The sequence below is a fragment of the Rosa rugosa genome, chromosome 1 (genome assembly GCF_958449725.1).
Source record: "Rosa rugosa chromosome 1, drRosRugo1.1, whole genome shotgun sequence".
In the NCBI taxonomy this organism is placed as follows: Eukaryota; Viridiplantae; Streptophyta; class Magnoliopsida; order Rosales; family Rosaceae; genus Rosa; species Rosa rugosa.
The window spans coordinates 60,651,899-60,673,589 of NC_084820.1; the positions used below are offsets into that span (position 1 = coordinate 60,651,899).

The 21,691-nt window shown below is 36.8% G+C and overlaps 2 protein-coding genes across 2 annotated transcripts; one reads left to right on the forward strand and one right to left on the reverse strand.

Annotated features, from left to right (window-relative positions):
* The first annotated feature begins 7,720 nt into the window (after positions 1–7,720).
* LOC133725846 (subtilisin-like protease SBT5.3) lies at positions 7,721–13,423 on the forward strand. Its single transcript, XM_062153232.1, has 11 exons — positions 7,721–8,061; positions 8,180–8,289; positions 8,379–8,476; positions 8,580–8,744; positions 9,468–9,576; positions 10,878–11,412; positions 11,605–11,702; positions 11,824–12,069; positions 12,182–12,296; positions 12,402–12,615; positions 12,700–13,423. Exons 1-11 carry the CDS (start codon positions 7,975–7,977, stop codon positions 13,236–13,238), a joined length of 2,316 nt encoding a protein of 771 aa, XP_062009216.1. The 5' UTR covers positions 7,721–7,974; the 3' UTR covers positions 13,239–13,423.
* Positions 13,424–13,553: 130 nt separating this feature from the next.
* On the reverse strand, positions 13,554–16,848 carry LOC133725847 (cytochrome P450 724B1-like). Its single transcript, XM_062153233.1, has 9 exons — positions 16,394–16,848; positions 15,977–16,301; positions 15,703–15,855; positions 15,286–15,561; positions 15,089–15,175; positions 14,896–14,974; positions 14,619–14,725; positions 13,902–14,023; positions 13,554–13,797 (listed from the first exon to the last, which is right to left on the reverse strand). The coding sequence occupies exons 1-9, from the start codon at positions 16,627–16,629 to the stop codon at positions 13,704–13,706; spliced, it is 1,479 nt and encodes a 492-aa protein (XP_062009217.1). The 5' UTR covers positions 16,630–16,848; the 3' UTR covers positions 13,554–13,703.
* Between the last annotated feature and the right edge of the window lie 4,843 nt (positions 16,849–21,691).

The following is a 21,691-nucleotide window of genomic DNA, read 5'->3' on the forward strand; positions in this document are numbered from 1 at the left end:
GTGTGCCTCATGAGAAGGATTCTCAGGGACTTGCTTTGCTGTGGAGTGACGAGACCCATGTTGACATTCGCACATACTCCCCGCATCATATTGATGCGGAGGTTGGAAAACCAGGAACTGATTTGTGGCGATTTACTGGTATATACGGAGTGGCAGCCAGGGATGGAAGGAATCGAACTTGGTCCCTCATTGAAACCCTTGCTGCTCAATCTTGCTCGCTGCCTTGGCTAATGGCAGGGGATTTCAATGAGGTCATGTCCAACGCGGATAAATCTGGAGGCCCTCCTAGGGCAGCTGCAGCGATGGCAAGGTTTCGTAGAACTATGTCAGTATGTGGTCTTATCGATATGGGATTTGTAGGAAGCAGATTTACGTGGTCAAATAGGTTTACAAAGGAGCGTTTGGATCGTGGGTTCCAATCAACGCAGTGGAGGACCAGATTTCCTTTCAGCCGTGCCATAACCCTACCCCCGTCTGAATCAGATCACAGTCCTATTTTGATTGAAGTTAGTGATGAACATTTAGCACGGGGTCGAATCCAACGCAGATTTCGGTTTGAGGAAGCTTGGTATGGTCGCACAGAGTGTGATCAGATTATCACCCAAGAGTGGGCACAACCTACCACTGGCAATGCTTTACGGCAATTGGGACACAAAATTAAATGTGCGGGCAGAAGGCTTATGGCATGGCACCAAACTGACTTCAATAAACAAAAAGGCGAGATGCGTGTGCTCCAAGAAAAACTCAATGACATCATGAAGCAGCCTTTCTCTCCAGCCCAGTATGAGGTACAGAGGCAGTTGCACGTTCAGTACAGTCAACTCCTCTCTCAGCAGGAGAAATATTGGAGACAGAGATCTAAGGCCCTGTGGCTTAAAGAAGGGGACCGGAATTCAGCTTTTTTTCATAGAAGCGCCACCAATCGAAAGTGTAAAAACAATATCAAAGGCTGTGTGATGAGTTTGGTCAATGGCAGTCAGCACCTACCGAAATTCAAAGGCTTCTGCTGCAGTATTTTAAACAGGTATTCTCCACGGAGGGGACTGATGATGAGGCCATTGCTCAAATTATGGAAGCTACACCAGTCAAGGTCACACCTCACATGAATGAGGAACTATTAAAGCCATACTCTGATGAAGAAATCAAACGTGCCCTTTTTCAAATGCACCCATCCAAGAGCCCAGGACCGGATGGTATGTCGCCTTTCTTCTTTCAAAAGTTTTGGGATATTGTGAGTAATGATGTCTGTACTGCAGTCCGCTCTTTACTTGAACATGGAGAAATGTGGCCAGAGTCCAACTTCACTCATCTATATCTTATACCAAAGTTAAAGGATCCCAAGGACGCATCTCACTTTCGGCCCATTGCGTTATGCAATGTGATTTGCAGAATTAGTTCAAAAGTTGTCGCCAACAGACTAAAGTTGTTGTTGCCAGACATTATCTCCCCACTTCAAAGTGCCTATGTCCCAGGCCGTCTCATTTCTGATAACACTTTAGTGGCAACTGAGGCAGCTCACTTTATGTATAAATTGAAGCATCAAGAAACAGGTTTCTTTTCTCTCAAATTGGATATCAGTAAGGCATATGACCGCCTTGAATGGACTTTCCTACAGAAAATTCTCTCCAAGCTGGGTTTTGCGGAACAGTGGATAAGAATAATCATGACTTGTGTAGCCTCTGTGAGATACTCCATACTTCTTCAAGGCGAACCAACTCCTCAAATTATCCCTACTCGTGGAATAAGGCAGGGAGATCCCTTGTCACCTTATCTGTTTATTCTCTGTAGTGAGGGTCTATCTGCTTTGATATCTCAAGCTGTCAGGCAGGATGTGATCCAGGGACTCAAAATGTGCCCTCAAGCTCCCACACTCCATCACCTATTCTTTGCTGATGATAGTATCCTATTTGGCACTGCTACAAATGACAAATGTGTTCAGTTTAGACATATCCTAAATGTGTATGAACGAGCATCAGGGCAGAAGGTGAACTTTCAGAAAAGTAGCGTGGTTTTCAGCAATAATGTACCTCCTCCTAGACAACTTGAACTGGCATCCATTCTGGAGGTCAAATGTGTCAAGGAGCATGACAGATACTTGGGACTGCCTATGAGAATTGGAAAGTCGAAGACAGCTATTTTTGCGTATATCAAAGAGAGGCTCACAAAGAAGCTTGTAAGTTGGAAAGCTAAGATTCTTAGCTCTGCTGGTAAGGAGATTTTAATAAAAGCAATTGCTCAAACAATGCCTCTGTATGCCATGAATTGCTACCTGTTGCCGAAAGGACTTTGTGATGATATCCATCAGCTCTGTGCATCTTTTTTCTGGGGTGATACGGATGAAAAGAAAAAAATACATTGGAGGAGTTGGGAAAAATTGTGTCTTACAAAACAGGAGGGTGGTATGGGTTTTAAAAACATATATGCATACAATTTGGCCATGCTTGCTAAATAGGGTTGGAGATTGGTGTCTAACCCTGATTCTTTGATAGCCCGGATTTACAAAGCTAGATACCATCCTCTGTGTTCATTTTGGGAGGCCGAAATGGGTGACTCGCCTTCTTTCTCGTGGAGAAGCATTCTGAATAGTAGAGAGGTGCTAAAAGCGGGAGTCCAATGGAGAATAGGTGATGGTTCTCAGATTCGCATATGGCATGATAATTGGATTCCTCACTGCCCACAGTATCTTGTTCAGAAACCGGCAAATTGTCCTCTAACTCATGTCTCAGAACTTATTGATCCTTCCACCAGGTCGTGGGATGTCCCCATACTTGCAACACTTTTTACTCATGAGGTGGCGGCCAAGATCTTGTGTATTCCCCTTAGTCATAGGGTAATGCAGGATAACATCAGCTGGAAACAGGAGAAGCATGGATTTTACTCTGTCCGGTCAGCATACTGGATCGCAAGAGCTTCGGTCCTTGATCATATCCTAGCCTCCTCTTCGAGCGGTGATCCATACAGTGAGTTGTGGAAGAAGTTGTGGAAGGCAAAGGTTCCGGGTAAAGTGCATATCTGTTTATGGAGAGCATGTCATAATTTGTTACCTACAAGAGCCAAGCTTGTATCTAAAGGATATACTGGGGCGGTGACCTGCATTTTATGCGCTCACAGGTTGGAAGATAATGCACATCTTTTCTGTCAATGCCCTACTGCAGTGTCTATTCTTTTATCTCCTCCTTTTAATCTGAAGTCCACTTTGCTTCCAAATATTAATTTTAAGGAATGGATGTTGGAACAGGCCATTCACCTCAATTCTGATATCTTTGCTAAGTTGATGATGGTGATTTGGTCCATGTGGAAAAACAGAAATAACAAGTTATGGAACGATTCATGTCAGACAGCTAATGACCTGGTTCTAAGCTCTTTATCATGGTTGGAGGAGTATCGAAAGGCTAGGCACATTGTTTGTAAGCCACGAACTCGCGGGAACCAACGATGGAAGTCTGCAGAGGAAGGACACTGGAAGTTAAATGTGGATGGCAGTTTCCTACCAAATCGGACTGCAGGAGGTATTGGAGCAGTCCTTCGGGATTCTTGTGGCAGATTCCGAGCGGCGTTGGCTACACCTGTGATACACATGGCGTCAGCCAAGCAGGTCGAACTGGTAGCCATTCAGCATGGTCTTCAACTGCTACAACAGCTGCGTACTGAGCAGGTCGTGATCGAAACTGATTGTTTACAGGCCACTCTGGATATCCAGAATGCAAACCATGAGAGATTGCTTGAGGGAGGCTTAATTGATGATATCAAGATGCTCATGCAGACTATGCCAACGGTCACTATTTGTTATGCACCTAGAACTTGTAATGCTGTGGCTCATCGCCTAGCCAATATTGCTTATGAAGCAAGTAGTCATTCCTTGTGGCTTGATGACGCACCAGAATGTATTCTGGATGTGCTAAACTTTGATTGTAACCCTCCCCATTAGGGGTCTGTTATAAAATTCCTTCTTCTGATTCAAAAAAAAAAAAAAAAAAAAAGCAATGTTCTTAGTCAATATAGTATAAGCAATGTCCTTACTTGATATAGTATAGTTTTATTTTTTCTTTATTATATGAATATGAGAGTCTAGTTAGTAATTTTTCGTATTATATGCGAATAAAACACGTACTTATGTTTTTTTCAACAATACTTCCGTACTTCGTATTTTTGAAAGGGACTCGTTAAATTTCTTGTACTTTTGAAGCCAAAAGTATTATACATGTACTATACACGATTTTTACTTCTTTTTTTTTCTGTATTTTACACATATTATAGAACAAAAATTAATATAAATTAATATTTTTAATTATTTAATTAATTAAAAATATTTTGCCGAACTTTTCAACGAACTATTTGATAAAATGTCTGAATAATACACGTACATATTTTTCACGTACTATACATGTTCCGTTTTTTACTAACTATGATCCCACGTATAACCAGGGCCGGTCCTGAGATTCTAATGAGGCGAAAAATCAAAAAGTGGCCTCCACACATTTATATATTTACACACACACACACATATTTACACACATTTTTAGCCCCCAAAATTTTCGTTACCGACCACCATAATCTCGCGAGATATTTACGAAATTTCACGAAATATCCCAATATTTACCGAAATGTGCGATATTTTTCGAAATTTAGGGAATATTCCAAAATATTCCTCAAAGAAAAACCAAGCAAACCTTGAACATAGACAGGTTTCGATTTCGAACCTAACCCCTTACAAAAGAGAATCAGGAAACGCCTCAAGCCCCCAAGGCCCCAACCAACTCGACTGACTGTTGGTTTTGTTTCTAATATTCTCTTTTTTGTATTAGAATGTATTTTTCATGGAAACAATTATTAATTTTTTTTTACAGTTAATTTAAACTTCTAAAATATAATTTCTAGCAATTTTGTATTTTTAATTTGTTAACTCTAACATTTCTAAATAGTTTAATGCTTTACAAGATCTCTAAAATACTTTTGTCACGTTTTGATTAATATTAATTTGTTTGTACTTGATTGAATAGTTCTACAATTTTACTAAATCTCTAATTATAATTGGTACCATATATCTTACTGGCGGCAGCATACGTACTCTAAATTACTATAATTCACACTATGAAATGAAGGTTGTTCACCATGGGGGCAGGAGTGAAACCCTTTGATCCTCTTTTAAAAAAAGAAAAAAAAGGTTGTTCACCATTTTTTTTTCAAATATAATAGATAATGGAACAAATAAGTAGCTCACAAAGTTTCACTTAAAATTTCAATAATTTTCTCTCAATTTCCACCATTTCTTTCGAAAATTTATTGATATCGATATTTCCTTGATATTTCCGTCAAAATTTTCATTTTTCAAAGTATCGATATGTCCTCAATACTCGATATTTTGGTCATTGGCACCAGATAACAGTACAAAATAGTGTGTTTTGAATAAAAATAGATATAGAATTAATAAGTGAAAAAGAACAAAAAAAGAAAGTGAAAAAGGAAGCAAAGGTTCAAACTGCGCCTAAGAAAAATTGAATTAACCGATTGAAAATGCAGAAAAAGGGAAGCAGGGTTCAAACTTTTGTTGGGGAGGAAGCGGATTAACAAAGAATATATATATATGTAACATATATACATAACTAAATTCTCCGAGGCCCCCAAGAAACCGGTGACCTAAGATAGCCGCCTAGGCGGCAGCCCTTATAGCCGGCCCTGCGTATACCACGAAGACTTATGAAATTAAGATCGATCTTTTCAGTTAACAATTTTGTATGTGAGTTTCTTCATATAGTGTTATTAGTTCTTTGTCTCAAATTTGTATGTTATAGTTGAGTCCCTTGAATTTCATTGTATCACTTCAATATATGTACTTACATATCATACTTTCACTACTACTATACCAAAACTACACCATAGAATACTGGAATATGCTCAATTTTGAACCTCCACATATTTGCTTTTGCAATCAGTGACCTATTAAGTATAGATTCCTGAGCAATCTTTGCAGCTGCTAATTCCATCCCCAAATTTGAAATTGTTTTATCTAGTGTTCTGCATTTTGTAAGATTCATAAGATATAACATTGTGACAACATCAGTAAGATTAATATAAGGTTAGGAATTGGCATACTGCATAACATGCATGATGAATTCTTGAAACTTCCCCATAAACATTAGTTGGTTTATGTTCTAGATCCCATCTAAACAAAAGAAATGAAACCAACACACCAAATTTTTGACAAACCAGCAGATCAAGGTAAACAAAAGATAACCAAATAAGAAAAGGTAATGTACTCACAATGGATGAATCACAACTAGATAATAACTTCAGATTGTCACCGTCGACCCTTGTTGTCCTTGATATGTCTTTAATATCCGGCACTGATGACATTCTGTTAGCAAATTCAAATTTAACTCACAAAAAATATACTTCCACTGAATCCATGTGTTTAAACTTTAAACCAAAGAACTTCAAGTTATGAATAGATATGTGTAACTTGCCAGTATATATCAACCCATCAGCTTGAAATTCCAATGCCATTGTATATGCTTTTAGCTTGATGTGGGAGCCAAAACACTATCATGTACAATAGATACATTGTCAGTTAAATAACGACAGTTTAGTTCCAAACACGTCTTATGCTGCTTCATGACTCCTGTAACGATGACGGGAAGTAACTATTTTTCCCATCAATGTTTATTGTACTCTTTTGATTTCGTTTGTTTATTTTCCCTTGAAGACACGATCGATGAAGTGCATGAAATGGGCTATTTTTGGAACCAAATGTTTGGATCCTTCACTATTTGAAAATCGGCACTTTGGTAAACTACTATAATTGAGAAGCCCAGAAAGACCAGGACCCAGATCTGCCTTGGCTCAAGTTTGAGTGGAATTTTAAACAGCCCACCAGTACTAAGTTAGGGCAGGGAAGCAATCCTCGGCCGACTTGCTATATTCCTTCCTCATTTTTTCTTTGGTCTAAATTCTTTCCTCTTTATGGTTAGCCAATAAAGGCAAGGTGGTAGTCATCTTTTTTTTTTGAAAAGAGGTGGTAGTCATCTATCATTCCACAAAATCCCAACCCCACCTAGGAAATTTCCAAGATTCGATTTCAGGTCTTACATAGGACCAGGACGAGGTTAAGGACTATTCTTACATTTCAAGCAAGGAGCAAACCATATATGTTAGTGATACATTATACTCAACCCTAACAGATGCTTGTAAACCATGGCAATGCCCCAAGTGGATGCCATATACAGCACCAAAAACCAAAAAAGGATTAGCCTTGATCAATATGAAACCCTATTGTAGCTCAAGGAAGGTCCCGTCCATTTCATTTTGGCACCAAAGGCTCAACCAAAAGAATGTACGGCTAAAGGCTAAAGTAACACGGGACCAAGCAATCCCAACCAAGCTATATTGACCGCAAGTTGCATAATGAGGAGTATCCAAAATAGACAGAGTTCGAACTAAAATTAGCAATCATGTCAGCAATTAAATTTTTCTCACGATAAATATGAGAGACACATCACAAATACAGTTCTGGGGGTGAGGTTCCTTATTTTAATTGTAGCATTTTTAACAGCTAGCTAAGGACTCCCTAGTGGAAGAGCCCACAATACTCTGTACATGTTGCAGTTTTCATTGTTATCCTTGGCCAGTTGATGTTGAAGCTACATAAGGTTCAAAAAAAAATTTTATGGAAAACAAGGTTCAAAACTTAGATTCCCCCATTTCAGTATCCCCCTTAGCATTGAAAAGACTCTCCACCTTCTGCATCTTAACCTATTCAATTATTATCATCCTTAGACATTTGGAAAAATAATAATTAATCAATTAGTTTAAGTGGCAATATTTTTTTCTTTAAAAAAAGAGAGAGAGAGAGAGAGAGAGAGTTCATTTCTTTCTGCAATATCTTTTAGAAGTTTTTAAAACCTATAATTCTATAAAATCCCAACTTTCTGTTTCAACCAAGGAGCAAGAAACAAGAGTACTCAAGCAAAGCAAGCAATGAGGCTACCAACACCTGGCCTTTGCCTCCTCTCTTTTCTTCTCTCTTCTCTAGTACTCCACAGACCCACCTTTGCTATCAAAAAGGCAAGCATTCAATCTTCATATTGTTTCCATTAAAAAATTCATGATAAGTAGCTTTCGTAATGATTTTCATTAGTTTGTTTTAATAATACTTTTGCTGCTTCTTCTGTATTGGCTGTAGTCATATGTGGTGTACTTTGGAGCTCACTCACACCCTCCAAACTTTTCAGAACTTGAACTAACCCGAGTGAGAGAGAATCACTGTGAGTTTCTTGGATCATTCTTGGGCAGGTACATAAAAAAATCTATCACATGTTCATATTCTCATATACCCAGCTCCAAGTTTTCACCAACTGTTTGATTAAATGTCCAAAATGCAGCCATGAAGTTGCAAAAGACTCCATCTTTTACTCATACTCAAGGCACATCAATGGCTTTGCTGCCACATTAGAAGAAGAAGATGCAGCTCAGATAGCTAGTAGATATTCTGCACTTTCTATGTTTAATGAAATTAAATACTTGTTCTTCTGGTATTCTGGTATTCCTCATCTTATATATACTGTCATTGAAATTTACTGCAGAGCATCCAAAGGTAATCTCAGTTTTCTTGAACAAGGGAAGAAAGTTACACACAACTAGATCATGGGATTTCTTGGGACTTGAGCATAATGGTGTTACTCCCCCAAATTCAATTTGGGAGAAGGCAAGATATGGTGAAGATACAATTATAGCAAACCTTGATACTGGTAAGTTTTTTTTTCTTTATTTATTTGCTGAATTTTAATATATATTTTTCCTTCACTTTCAAGTCAAGTACATGCACTATAATATTTTGAATGGACCAATCCGCTTGATGCCAAATGCACAATAATTATCTTCTGGATCGTTGACTTGTTATCAGACACTTCAAATTAAGAGTGTTTTTCAACAATATAAGGCTAGAAATTTATTTGGATTTCTATTTGTTCTAGAATGGTGCTGGAGTTGACCAGTTTTAGTGGTGCTTACATGAGCACGTTCCTGTATGCACATTCGTGAACGCTAAGGTCTTCCAGCTAGAGCATCCTCCCCAAAAGTTGTATAGTGCTCCGGAGTATTAATATTCTGGAGCTACATGCTACATACTGCTTCTGTTAGAAGTGTTCTTGTTAGAGCTCAGTTAATTTGCAGTAGCCTTATCATTTAGGGTACGTTGTATTATAAGGTTTGATCTAGGGTGCAATTGTTATTATATTATTTCCTAGTTTGGAATCACTATTTAAACTGTTTGCACAGCTGTGGCAACTAAAAAAGATTCTTGGCAGTACCTGCCTTCCTCATCTTTTTAATGATTTCCCTTCCAATTATTTTTGGATTTGCTGATTAAAATATAGGATATGAATATAATTTTCAAGACAATGTCTTGTTCTTTGTTCTTGAGCATGATCTTTAGCCTTACTGTGTGTTTTCAATGGGATTGTGGTAATTAGGGGCATGGCCAGAATCCAAGAGCTTTAGTGATGAAGGGTATGGACCGATTCCATCTAAGTGGAAAGGAATCTGCCAAAATGAGGCAGATTCTGAATTTCACTGCAACAGGTACCCCCACTATTTTATTAGAATTTTCTACACAAATTCTGTAATTGATTTTCTTCAACAAGAATATTCACTTTTTGAATCTCAGGATATATTGATTTATGTTCCTAACTTCATATATATAAATTTTAAGCTAGGTTAGAGTTGTTAGTAGTTAGTTTGGTATACATTATTGACAATTTGTTTAAGTTTTTGGGGTATAATCAATTTGTCTAATATGGTATTGGAGCCTTGTTTAGAGAAATAAGTCAAATAACTATATTTAGTTATGTCTGTTAGTATGTGTCTGTTAGTTATGTCTGTTAGTATGTGTCTATGGCTGCAACTGAAGAAAGATGTTAACTTGGTATACGTGGTTGGCTAACAAGGAATCAAGGATCATACTAATATGTGTTAAAGATTTAAAGAGAGCCTGCTGTTTAGTTCTTAGTGATCCAAACTTTATCCAAACTTGGGATGGTCCAGCTTTATCCAAACTTGGGATGGTCCAACAAAGGTGGTCTACCTTAGTGGTGGGGAAAATGGTATCTACAAAGCAGGACTCATTGGAAACTTTTCACTTTAGTCTGATAAGCCAATAAGCCAATATTTATTTAGGAGCCTAGAACAGCATAATTCATAAGATAAATCTGACTTAAAGAGTTATAGTCACGAAGAAAGTCAAAATTATATATTACAACTGCACTTGCAGTACTCTGCTCCATTGCCCTGCATATGATCCCATTTTCCAGATATCATTGCTTCTGCGATTTGATTAATATTTGGTTCACTATTAACTAGGTGTGGATTAAAGCGTCCTAAATCAATTTTGCCTATCGTGTGGATTACCCAATAATTAGGACAATAGATTAATCAAGTTGTAGGAGTCAAACTCATTGCCTCATAGCTAGCATGAAAATAGGTGCCCGATGCTCCCATCCATGACAATATGTTCATATCTTTCATAAAGGAACCCAACTTCTGTTCACTATTCTCAAGTAACCTTTCACTGCTTGTACCCCAAAAGCATGACATCAAGAAATTTTTTACTGTTACCAATTTTTAACCCACATATAATAAGCTTATAAGGAAGTTTCTCTTGACCTCTTCTCCCATGTGTAATCTGCTGTTATCTCTAAGGAAAGACAGTATAATATTTTAGCAAGCAAACTAATCGTATTATAACAATGAGAACATGACTATTGTCTTACAGTATAATAATGGCCAGCATTTGACTCTTCCTCTGAAGTTTGTGTAGGACTAGTTCTATTTTCTTAATGGCATTTCTATAAAGAAACTTGTGACTGAAGCTAATAATTATTCAGGAAGCTAATTGGAGCGAGATACTTCAACAAAGGCTTTGCTGCAGTGGTCGGACCCCTCAACTCCTCCTTCCAATCACCGCGCGATGAGGAAGGCCACGGCTCTCACACCTTGTCAACAGCGGGTGGCAACTTTGTGACCGGGGCAAGTGTGTTTGGCTTTGGAAATGGAACAGCAAAAGGTGGATCACCAAAAGCTAGGGTTGCAGCTTACAAGGTGTGTTGGCCTCCAGTGAATGGAAGTGAGTGCTTTGAAGCAGATATATTAGCTGCATTCGACATGGCGATACATGATGGTGTTGATGTGCTGTCTGTATCACTTGGTGGAGATGCCACTGCATTTTTCAACGATAGTGTTGCAATTGGATCTTTTCATGCTGTTAAGCATGGCATTGTGGTGGTTTGCTCAGCTGGGAATTCTGGTCCAGATGATGCTACTGTGTCCAATGTAGCGGTGTGGCAGATCACAGTAGGTGCTAGTACTATGGATAGGGAGTTCCCTACTTATATCACTCTTGGCAACTGGAAACACTCCAAGGTTAGTTAGAGTCATTTTTATCGTACATGTGAGTGAGCGTCTTATGTTATACGTTGTTGGCTCATTCTCTAACAACTTGAGTTTTTGGAGTCTAGTGATTGTCTGATAATTTTAAATCTTGTTGACACTGTATATTGTTTAAAATTGTACAAACCCCTGGTAAGTAGTAACTCTTACGATTTTGTTCTGCAGGGACAAAGCTTATCAGCTGTGGCCTTGCCAAGCAAAAGGTTCTATCCACTTATAAGTGCTGCAGATGCTAAAGCGGCTAATACATCTGTTCAACAAGCGTAAGGATATAAAGACAATATTGAGTTCTCCTGATCATTTCATTCTACTACTAAATTAATTATCAGATTCAGCAAGCTTGATCTCAGAAATTTTCTGCTAACGATAGATACTTCTCTGCAGTCTGCTGTGCAAGGCTGGAACGCTTGATCCAGAAAAGGTTAAGGGAAAGATCTTGGCCTGCCTTCGAGGGGACAATGCAAGAGTGGACAAGGGTGAACAAGCCTTACTTGCTGGTGCTGTGGGGATGATTCTTGCTAACAGTGAAGTTAACGGGAATGAAATTATCTCCGATCCACATGTCCTCCCTGCTTCACATATCAATTTCACCGATGGCTCCCTTGTCTTTGCTTACATCAACTCAACCAAGTAAGATCACATGCCAATAAAAATATCATATTGTTCACCAAAAAAATGTCTATGCAATGCACTTACCTTAACATTCAAAAAATATAATCTAGACACAAATCATGTATAACAGGTCTCCTAGAGCTTACATAAAACGTCCAACTACGCAATTGGGTACAAAACCAGCTCCATTCATGGCGGCATTTTCATCAAAGGGACCTAGCACCATTACACCAGATATCCTTAAGGTTCTAGTTATTACATTACAATTCTGTTCATCATGGAGGGACTTTTCTTCAAATATTTCTATCATTTGTATTTTCGAAAATTACTCACTATTGTTGCACATTCAGCCTGATATCACTGCACCAGGAGTGAGTGTTATAGCAGCCTACACTGAAGCAGAAGGGCCAACAAATCAAGAGTTTGACAGAAGGCGAATTCCATTCAACTCGGTGTCAGGCACATCTATGTCTTGTCCACACATTGCAGGCGTTGTTGGCCTTCTAAAAACCCTCTATCCTCACTGGAGTCCTGCAGCTATTAAATCTGCAATTATGACCACAGGTAAGAAGACTAATCCTCATTTCATTTTACATAGAGCTTCTTAATCCTTGTTCTAAATTATGTTTCCTTTCTCGTATTTTACAGCAAAAACACAAGATAATAGCAGGGAACCAGTGCTCAATGCTTCAAACTCTGAGGCAACACCATTTAGTTATGGAGCAGGACATGTTAATCCAAATAGTGCTATGGATCCTGGGTTGGTGTACGATTTAGACACTGATGATTACTTGAATTTGCTATGCGCATTGGGATACAATGAAACACAAATCGAAACATTCTCACAGGAGCCCTACAAATGCCCCAACCCTGCTATTAGTCTCGCAAACCTCAACTACCCCTCAATCACTGTCCCTAAACTCTCTGGCTCCCTTGTTGTGACGAGAACACTGAAAAATGTTGGAGAACCGGGAACTTATAAGGCACGCATCACAAACCCAGATGGTATATCGGTTTCTGTTGAGCCAAAGAGCTTGGAGTTCAAGAAGGTTGGTGAAGAAAAGAGCTTCAGTGTGGTCCTGGAGGCTAAAGATGGCAAAGCAGCAAAAAACTACGTATTTGGAAAGTTGATATGGTCAGATGGTAAGCACAATGTAAGGAGTCCCATTGTGATAAAGGCGGCCTAGAGAAGAAGTATGCATGCAAATGTGCTTCATCTAATTTGACAGTACCTCATCTCCTAGTTCCATGGCTTGTTAACTATAGCTAGTAGATGATCCTAGTAACTAGGTTGATGATGATGTACAATAATTGATTGAAAGTGAAAATTAATCAAGATTAGTTGATAATAATTAACTGCATAGCTACTAGTATTAGTACTGATCTTATGCATCATTAAGGCCGGTTATGTCGAGTATTATTGTATGAGCATCACATACAGGTGGTTTCATCAAAATATGTAAACAAATTATAATGAGTGACGTTGAGCATGTGGATATATAAACTGTAAAAGAATCTTCCAAGAAGGATCGAATAATTAAAAGTTTACTGGATGTGAACTTTTTACAAAGATTTATGTTATAACGTGGAAACAAAGGTTCATAAGCTAGTTAGCTAGCTCCACCAAAGAATAATGAGTAGTTGCTTTGGGATCAAATGGGGCAATCCTCCAGGTAAAGTGGCAACCCTCTTTTGAATTCTACGTACGGATAAGCTATAGGTTGCTCATCATCCTCAGTCCTCCACCTACACAAATGAATTGGTGAAACTTCCGATTTATTTAGCCCAAAGTACTATATAAAAGTAAATTATATTTTACCTTAAACATCAATAATTAAGTAGTTACTTACCTGAAATTTTGTACAAGGTGGTGGATAAAAAATGCAACCTCAAGCCTCCCAAGTTCAGATCCTGGACAGCATCTAGACCCTCCACCAAAGGGAGTGAATCTCTTGCACATTTGATCTTCGCTCTTAAATTTTTGGCCAAATTATTCCAACATTATAGATTACAAGAAATTAGTAATACCGAAATATTAAAGGATATATGATAATTATCAGTGGTTAAACGTATATCTTCTTTGTTCATAATTAAGTGGTCAGTAAACTGAAAACCCTTGCAGATATGCTAGCTTTTACATCCTTAACCATATCAAGCTAGGTCAATGTAACACTATAGCTAAATAGTAACATATTTATTGACTGCATCACTCATCAATGTAGGTAATCAGAACACACTCAAAAGTGGGATTGTCCGTATAATTGGAAGAATTACTGTTTTTCCTTTTTCCATCAAGCTCGAATGTATAAAGGCTTCCTTAGGTACATCAATTTTGTTAGTGCATGGTAGACGTACTATTTAATGACATGATAAACCAAACCAACTCCATACAGTGGTAAACAACACGACACATGCAGAGAGTTAATCTAACGAATGTGCGGATAGAGTTAGTCTGTCACTGCATAAAGCTAGTCTTTAACTACCGATAAGATCGTTATTAAGAATCTGATCGGTAAAACAGTGTTAAAATGATAGAATTTTTGAGTTTGGATGAATGTGATAGTTACCTCCCATCTCCAAGGATGAAAATCAAGAGCATTTGCATGAAGAGAAGGGTCCAAATGAGAAGCACTAATGACGGGTAGAACTTTCCAGCCTGATGGAATTTTATAATCTGCAGAAAGATCGATGCGTATATAGAAAAGAGAGTATACCACTTATTAAATCTTCTTTTTCTTTTAAACAGATCGTCATGACATACTGCAAAGTACAAAAAGGTATATATGCATGCTTGCATTCTGTAATCGAAAGCATAACTTTAATACTACCACTTTATAATAATACCTCTAAATTTCACATCTTTGAGAGCCTTTCGGTGCACAAATTTTACAATGTTCCCACATCTCATAGCTTCGTTTATGACCTGAAAAGGAGAGGTACAAAATGTAGTATGAGTAACCCAAAAGAATAAGAGTATAATTTTCATTTGTAATACTAATTAATTAGAAATAAAAAAAGGAGAAATACTATTCCTTACGTTTTGAGTAAATTCCATTTTGTTATAGTCTTCCCAGTTCAAATACTCATCTTTCTTCTTCACCCTTCTAATGTTCTGATGCTCAACCTTTATATTGGGAAAAAAATATTAATAACCCCTTCTTTCATTCTTGGCCAAAAAGGAGAAAAGATACGTATAAAGAATTGAATAGAGATCATTTTGGGTTAATTGATTACCTTTAATTGTTGTAATGCAGAGGGTGATTGAGCTAGAAAATAAACAACCATGGCCATTAAGAGAGAGGTAGTCTCGTACCCACCCAATAGAGAATCCAAGACGAAACTCACTTTTTCATCTTCAGATAAGGTATCAACATCCAGAAGTATCTCAAGAAAATCACTATTACTGGTACTAGACTTATTAGTACTAATCCCATCTTCATTTCTTCTTGTTCTTCTTCTTCTTCTTTCCTCTATGATTGATTTCACAGTAGAAGATATCCTAATTCTAGCCTGTAAAGACACAATTATAATGGTCACACTTGCATGCCTAGCTATAGCCACCTTTTTTTGCAACAAAAAGAGAAGAACTTTAATTATGAATTTGATAAAAAAACAACTATGTATAATACTTTATTTATTGATTTTGAGTACCTTCACAGCTCTTGCATAAGGAGTTCCAGGAATGTAGAGAGGGAGAGAAATGAGCCCTTTCATGAAAGTCAGAAAATCTTCAAGAATTTGTGTGGTCTGGCACTCATCTGGGCTCAAACCTAGCACTTGCTTCACTATTACATTGAATGTGAACTGCATGCATGTAATTATATAACCAAAAACATGTTAATAAACACAAGAATGAAGCTAATGATTATTAACTGATGATATAGAGTAAAGTGATCATAATTCCTACAATCGTTTATGTAATTACCTTTCTAGCTTCTTTACAGAAGATGACTTGTGGTTTATCTTTCCACGACCGAAGAACGCGAACTGCAGTGTTCTCGATGTCGTGGAGAAACTCAGGCTTGGATTTGGTAATGGTGACCAGAGAGACGGCCACATTTCTGAGCCTTTTGTGAGTGTCACCCACAGCCACCAGCATTGAGGACTTGCCGAGAATGCCATGGATGGGTTTCGGGTAGCTACATTCAAACAACTTGCCTTCATTCTGAAGTATGAAGTAGTTCAGCTCTTCGTCACAGGACACAATCGTTGGGGACAAGAACAAATGGGATTTGAACACTTTCCCATACCTGGAAAAAAAATGTAAAAGAAAAACCCACTTTTTAATTTTGAAACTTATCAAGAAGCTAATTAAGGAACAAGATTAGGGGTTAATGTTTACCTAGAGCAATGGTGTTGAAGGAAAGCTCCAAGAGAATTAGAAGGATGAGGGTTCAAGAAGGCAAGAGTTTCACCCAAAACAGGCCACCCGAAAGAGCCTTTAGGTGTAGTAGGACCAACCCTTAAGAACAAGGGTGAGTACTGGTTCAGAATGAGACGACCCAAAAGAAAGATGAAGAACATACCAACCAGAACAAGCAGCCAAAAAGTACTACTTCCAGCCATGGACAAAGTCATAGGCTAGCTCAGGGAGGTGGAATGGAACCAATGATGGTGATGATGATGCTCTCTGTGTAGGAAAGACACAGGAGCTAAGCTAGGGTATTTATACTACAAGGTTACCCGTCTGTTGAGACAAGAGGATAGAAAGCTGGCTTTTTTAATTACCATAGATTATTACTGTCCGTGAATCAACTTTGTCAGAGGGTCATGGAAAATGAAGTAAGCCTAGGATCTTAGACCACTGCCACAGTGTAACAGAGATGCAGAGGGGAGAGAGAGAGGGATTCACTAGTATGATAGCTTTTCTGGTCTGATACAATAAGAATGAATTGTATCACATTAACTTTATGCCATAACACCGATTATTAGTGTATTAAGCTGAAAACGGATGATGATATGGGTTCCAATTCTTAGTGCGACAACTAGGCTTATACCTAAACACATAAAGAATGCCATTAAAGTTAGGGGTACGTGGCCCTGCAAAGAGATTTGATTATTTCTTTTTCTCTGGGCAGAAAATTTGATTCATTTGAAGTTTTGAACCCTAATTAAAGTTTCTATTCTCATTAATCTTAGTTTCTGCTTCCCCTCCTAACACAAAAGTTCGTAAATGTGTGAGTTCAGTTAAACCACACCAACAAGGTTTAATCATCCATTAATTATTTAATTAGTGGTTGTACACGCACTTAATCAATTGTTTAATGATCCTCTTTATATTTTTGTGTGCTTTTACTTTGTTTCTTTCTACTAACCCAACGCATTGGAAGTAGCTGCTAGATTGAGCAGCCCATGCATGCACATGGACACCCAATGAATGTGTAAGAACTTTAAGCTTTCAACCTATTGATTATTGTAAACGAAAAAAAAAAACACTGATTATTATAAATTGGGTAAGCTACAGATTAATTATTTGATCCTGAGTAAAATAAAGTACAAGAATTAACAGATTATAACATGCTTTAGCTAGTCAACATGATCTAATTTGTTCCTTTTTTATTAACTTAATCGTATGCCCTTTAATCTGTTGGGATTATCGCATAAAAATCATGCAATACAATATAGTTACTCTAATTTGCTTTTAGAAATTAATAAACAACTCATTGGGTTTGTTCAGTAATTTGATTTCTTAAACATAGTTAGAGCAACTCCAACAGCTTCCCCATATTTTAGTTTTTCTCTATTTTAGGGAAAAATGAACATCTTTTGCTCCAACAGATTCCCTATAACTTTCTCCATTTTAGGGAAAGTGAGGAGAGAGAAAACAAAATTCCCTAAATTTACAGCAATCTCTAAAATTTTAAGGAAGAATTTGGAGATTTTAGAGATTGCTGTAAACTAGGGAATCTGTTGGAGTTGAAGAAGAAAAATTGCTTAAAGCTTTGACTTTTGCTTCCCTATAATACAAAAATTATAGAGAAGCTGTTGGAGTTGCTCTTAGTAGGTAGATTCTGCTGCTCGTACTCGTTTTTGCTGCTGAGTTCTGATCTATACCAATACCAGTCTCGAAAATTGCAGTAATTCGTGATCGTATAGAAACTAATGTCAGCATTGATCTTAATTTGGAGAATGCAAGTGGAAACATGCGGTGCATTAAGTTCAATACTGAATAGAGCTAGGTTAATTTATAATAAACTTTGTGATCACGTCATAAGAAATTCTGGAGAGGATTGTATGCACCGACAGTGCAAGTGCACTATCAGTTATTTTAATCTAAAAAATAATAATAACCACTCATCTAATCCCACCCTTTATATATTTTAATATCAAAAAAATTACATCCATTCATATTGCAAGTACTCATGCGTGCATGGAATACACTCTTTTCAAAACAGAATCAATTAACAATAACTAGGGAATTCTTCTCTGCTATCAATTAACTCTATAGATTCTGATGAGTCAAAGCACAGTTTGCAATATATGCTTCTTGGGTTCTTCAATTGTATCTTAGGGACCATTTTTTCCTCGAGGGCACCAAAACATACAATCCCCAAATATTGTGTTTGACTGCAGTTTTCTCGGTGGTACTGGTTGCGTAAAATCCAAACAGAAACGATACATAGAATGCTGAGTCGTTCTGACATTATGATAAAACTTAAGAGTATTTAACTCAAGTAATTTTGTTCGGTCATCCTTATTGGATGTGTACTTAACTCAAGTAGTTTTTTAGGTTATCCTTATTTGCTTCGCATATAATGTGAAATAATTAATGGTGTCGCAAATAGACTTGCGAATCTTGTCAGATCATACTTAATTGATGTATATTGGATTGATGAAACTCTTGATATTATTCGGAAGTTCTTATTGAGGATGGTTGTAATTTAGCACAAGATTTAGGCTCTATGTCCTCCTCGTTGTACTATCTAAACCTGAATAATAATAACATAGGTGGGAGGATCACTACTCCAAACTAATGGTAGCCTAAGTCCATCTTCAAAAAAAAATACTCCAGTAATTTTTTCAATTGGTTAAAAAAAAAATCAATATCTTCAGTAGTTCTAATTCCAATAAGTGGGCTAAACAGGTTGTTCGTTTTTAATCAATGCAAATTGATCTTGATCCGTCTTTAGTTTAGCTTCAAAAACTGGTGGTATTGTGGTTTCACCTGCAAAGAAGCGCATGGGTCGGCTAAAAGGCAGAAGAACAAGCTAGCCAGAGTTTATGGCGGTTGTTGAAGGCCCTCTGTCTAAGGCCATCAAGCTTCCTAATAAGTCTAGGAAGAGAAAGCTGAAATTTTAGGCGGACAATACTTGGCTGACCAGGGCTGGTCAGCCAAGTATTGTCCATTTTAGGCTGAAGCTTTTAATCAGCTGGTAGTTGCTTATGGGGAAGTCCTCTCTATGTTGGGTGATCCTAGAAGTTTTAAGAATAAATTGGAATTAGAACTTGGCCCGATCCAGTTCTTATCTTGATAGTGTCAAGGTGGGGTCGTCTAGAGTACCTTGATGTATGTCATACCCTTATTTTTTTTATTTTTTTTACTTTTAGAAAATTAATATAGTGGAAACCTACTGAACTGGTCAACAGGTTACCCATTTAAATATCGACATGTGTCATTTTTAAAAATAAAATTTACCATATTAACAACACACTCTTTCTTGATATGTAACATTGTTAAAAATCATGTAACAAGTATTGTCAAAATAATAAATTACACATAGTTGAACTACAATTACGACTTATGACAACAATTGTTGTGGTTATTGTAATTGAGTGTTCAAAGATGTAAATATCATATTTGGACAATTTTTATCAAATGGAGAACCTTGATTATCAAGTGGAGAAGCTCCTTACAATACTGAGTTGTTACATATCTTTTGGTCTAATTTTAATTTTACCATGTTCACAACACAAATGTTGTCGGAATTGTAAAATGGTTGGTAATCTTGTAAATTGTATAGTTTTTAAAGTAATTACTACAATCAGAATAAAAGTTACCGCTTTTACACCATTAGTTGTGAGTTATGGTAAAATATGTAGTCATTGAGTAATTATTCCATTAATGATAAAAATATAAAGATTTACCATTTTGACAACAAATTTCAAATTTGTTGTTGCAGTTGTTAAATTGTCCATAAATTAGTACATTAGTTTAGGTTGAGTAATTACTATAAATATGACAAAAGTTACCGCTTTTACATCAATTGTTGTGGTTGTAGTAAAATGTGTAGTCATTGTAGTAATCATTTCATTAATGATAAAAACATAAAGATTTACCACTCTGACAACAAATTTATTGTCACACTTGTGAAATTATCCATAAACTAGTACATAAGTTATAGGTGGAGTAATTACTATAATTAGAACAAAACTTATCATTTTTTCATCAATTGTTGGAGTTTGTGGTAAATTACGTCGATTAAAAGTAATTACTAATTCGACGATGGACATTACACAATATACTACTTTAATTACGCAAAGGAGAATTTTATTACACAAATGAGGACGGGTAAAGCTATGGGCATTAACATTTCTCATACATGTTCTATTTTATATAATATTTACCACTCTGAGGACTCATGTAACCACTTTGAGGACACATGTGGTAATTAGAAAAAAAATCATCATTAAAGTAAATAAGGTAATCGTTAGAGTAAAGTAGGTTCTTATTAGAGTAAAGTAGATTCTCATTTGAGTAAATAAGTCCTAAAGTAGGTTCTCATTTGACTACATTTAAAACAAATATTATCTATTTTTACACTAATCGTTGTGGTTGTCGTAAAATGTATGTAAAAAGAATTATATTTGGTTAAGGAAACTACTAATGATATAATTAATTGGTAATAAAGACTACTTAACTAATACTAATTTTGCGAGCTTAGGTTAGAAGGTTTTTGTTTTTAATAAGGAAAAAACGTAATTTTCAATTGTGTAATTGTCCATTGATAACAATCATTAATCAAACATTAATTCGTTAATGATAAAATTAATTAGTAATATAGACTAAAGGAAAAAAAAAATTGAAAAGGCTAAGGGCTAAACAAGCTACCAATTTGTTAAATATTTTGAACCATTTGATATATTACTAATCCAATGGTCCAAAATATTTAACAAAATGAGGGTATGACAAACACCAAGGTACCCTAGAATTCTCCGTGTCAAGGTTACTTGCTCTCTTTGCTATCCAAGAATTTACTTAGAGTTATAGATTTTCTAAGTCTCTTAGCAATAACTCGATTATAATGCGCCTTATAACGGTGAGATTACTGTGTATTGTATGCATTCTTTATACTTTTAATAGATTGACATTCCAATTTGATAGCATATATATATTTCGGACTCCTTTGTCATTATTATTATTAGGTTCTACATTTTCGAGTTCATTATTTATTTTTTTTGAATAAAGAGCTGGTGCGGCTGCCCTCAAACCTTGATTAATGAAACTGTCGAATACAAGGGACACCAATATTTTCGAAGTATCGCATACGCCGAACATATGTCGCTATGTTTGAATTCAATAATCAATCAATTTGTCTTATAGGCTCTATGCCTTTATCTCCTTCATCTTTGTATCTTCTCCACGACACTCGAGATTGCACGAGGGTATGTCAGTTCAGTTGGACCAAAGCATTGCCATGCA

Bases quoted from the DNA above. Each gene is read 5' to 3' on its own strand.
- LOC133725846 (XM_062153232.1), top strand. From the start codon at position 7,975: ATGAGGCTACCAACACCTGGCCTTTGCCTCCTCTCTTTTCTTCTCTCT. The intron at 8,477-8,579 runs GTAGATATTCTG...AATTTACTGCAG, and splicing joins AGATGCAGCTCAGATAGCTA to AGCATCCAAAGGTAATCTCA. The intron at 12,616-12,699 runs GTAAGAAGACTA...CGTATTTTACAG, and splicing joins ATCTGCAATTATGACCACAG to CAAAAACACAAGATAATAGC.
- LOC133725847 (XM_062153233.1), bottom strand. From the start codon at position 16,629: ATGACTTTGTCCATGGCTGGAAGTAGTACTTTTTGGCTGCTTGTTCTG. The intron at 15,856-15,976 runs GTAATTACATAA...ACATGCATGCAG, and splicing joins TCTGTAAAGAAGCTAGAAAG to TTCACATTCAATGTAATAGT. The intron at 14,024-14,618 runs GTAACTATCACA...CAAAAATTTAAG, and splicing joins TTCATCCTTGGAGATGGGAG to AGCGAAGATCAAATGTGCAA.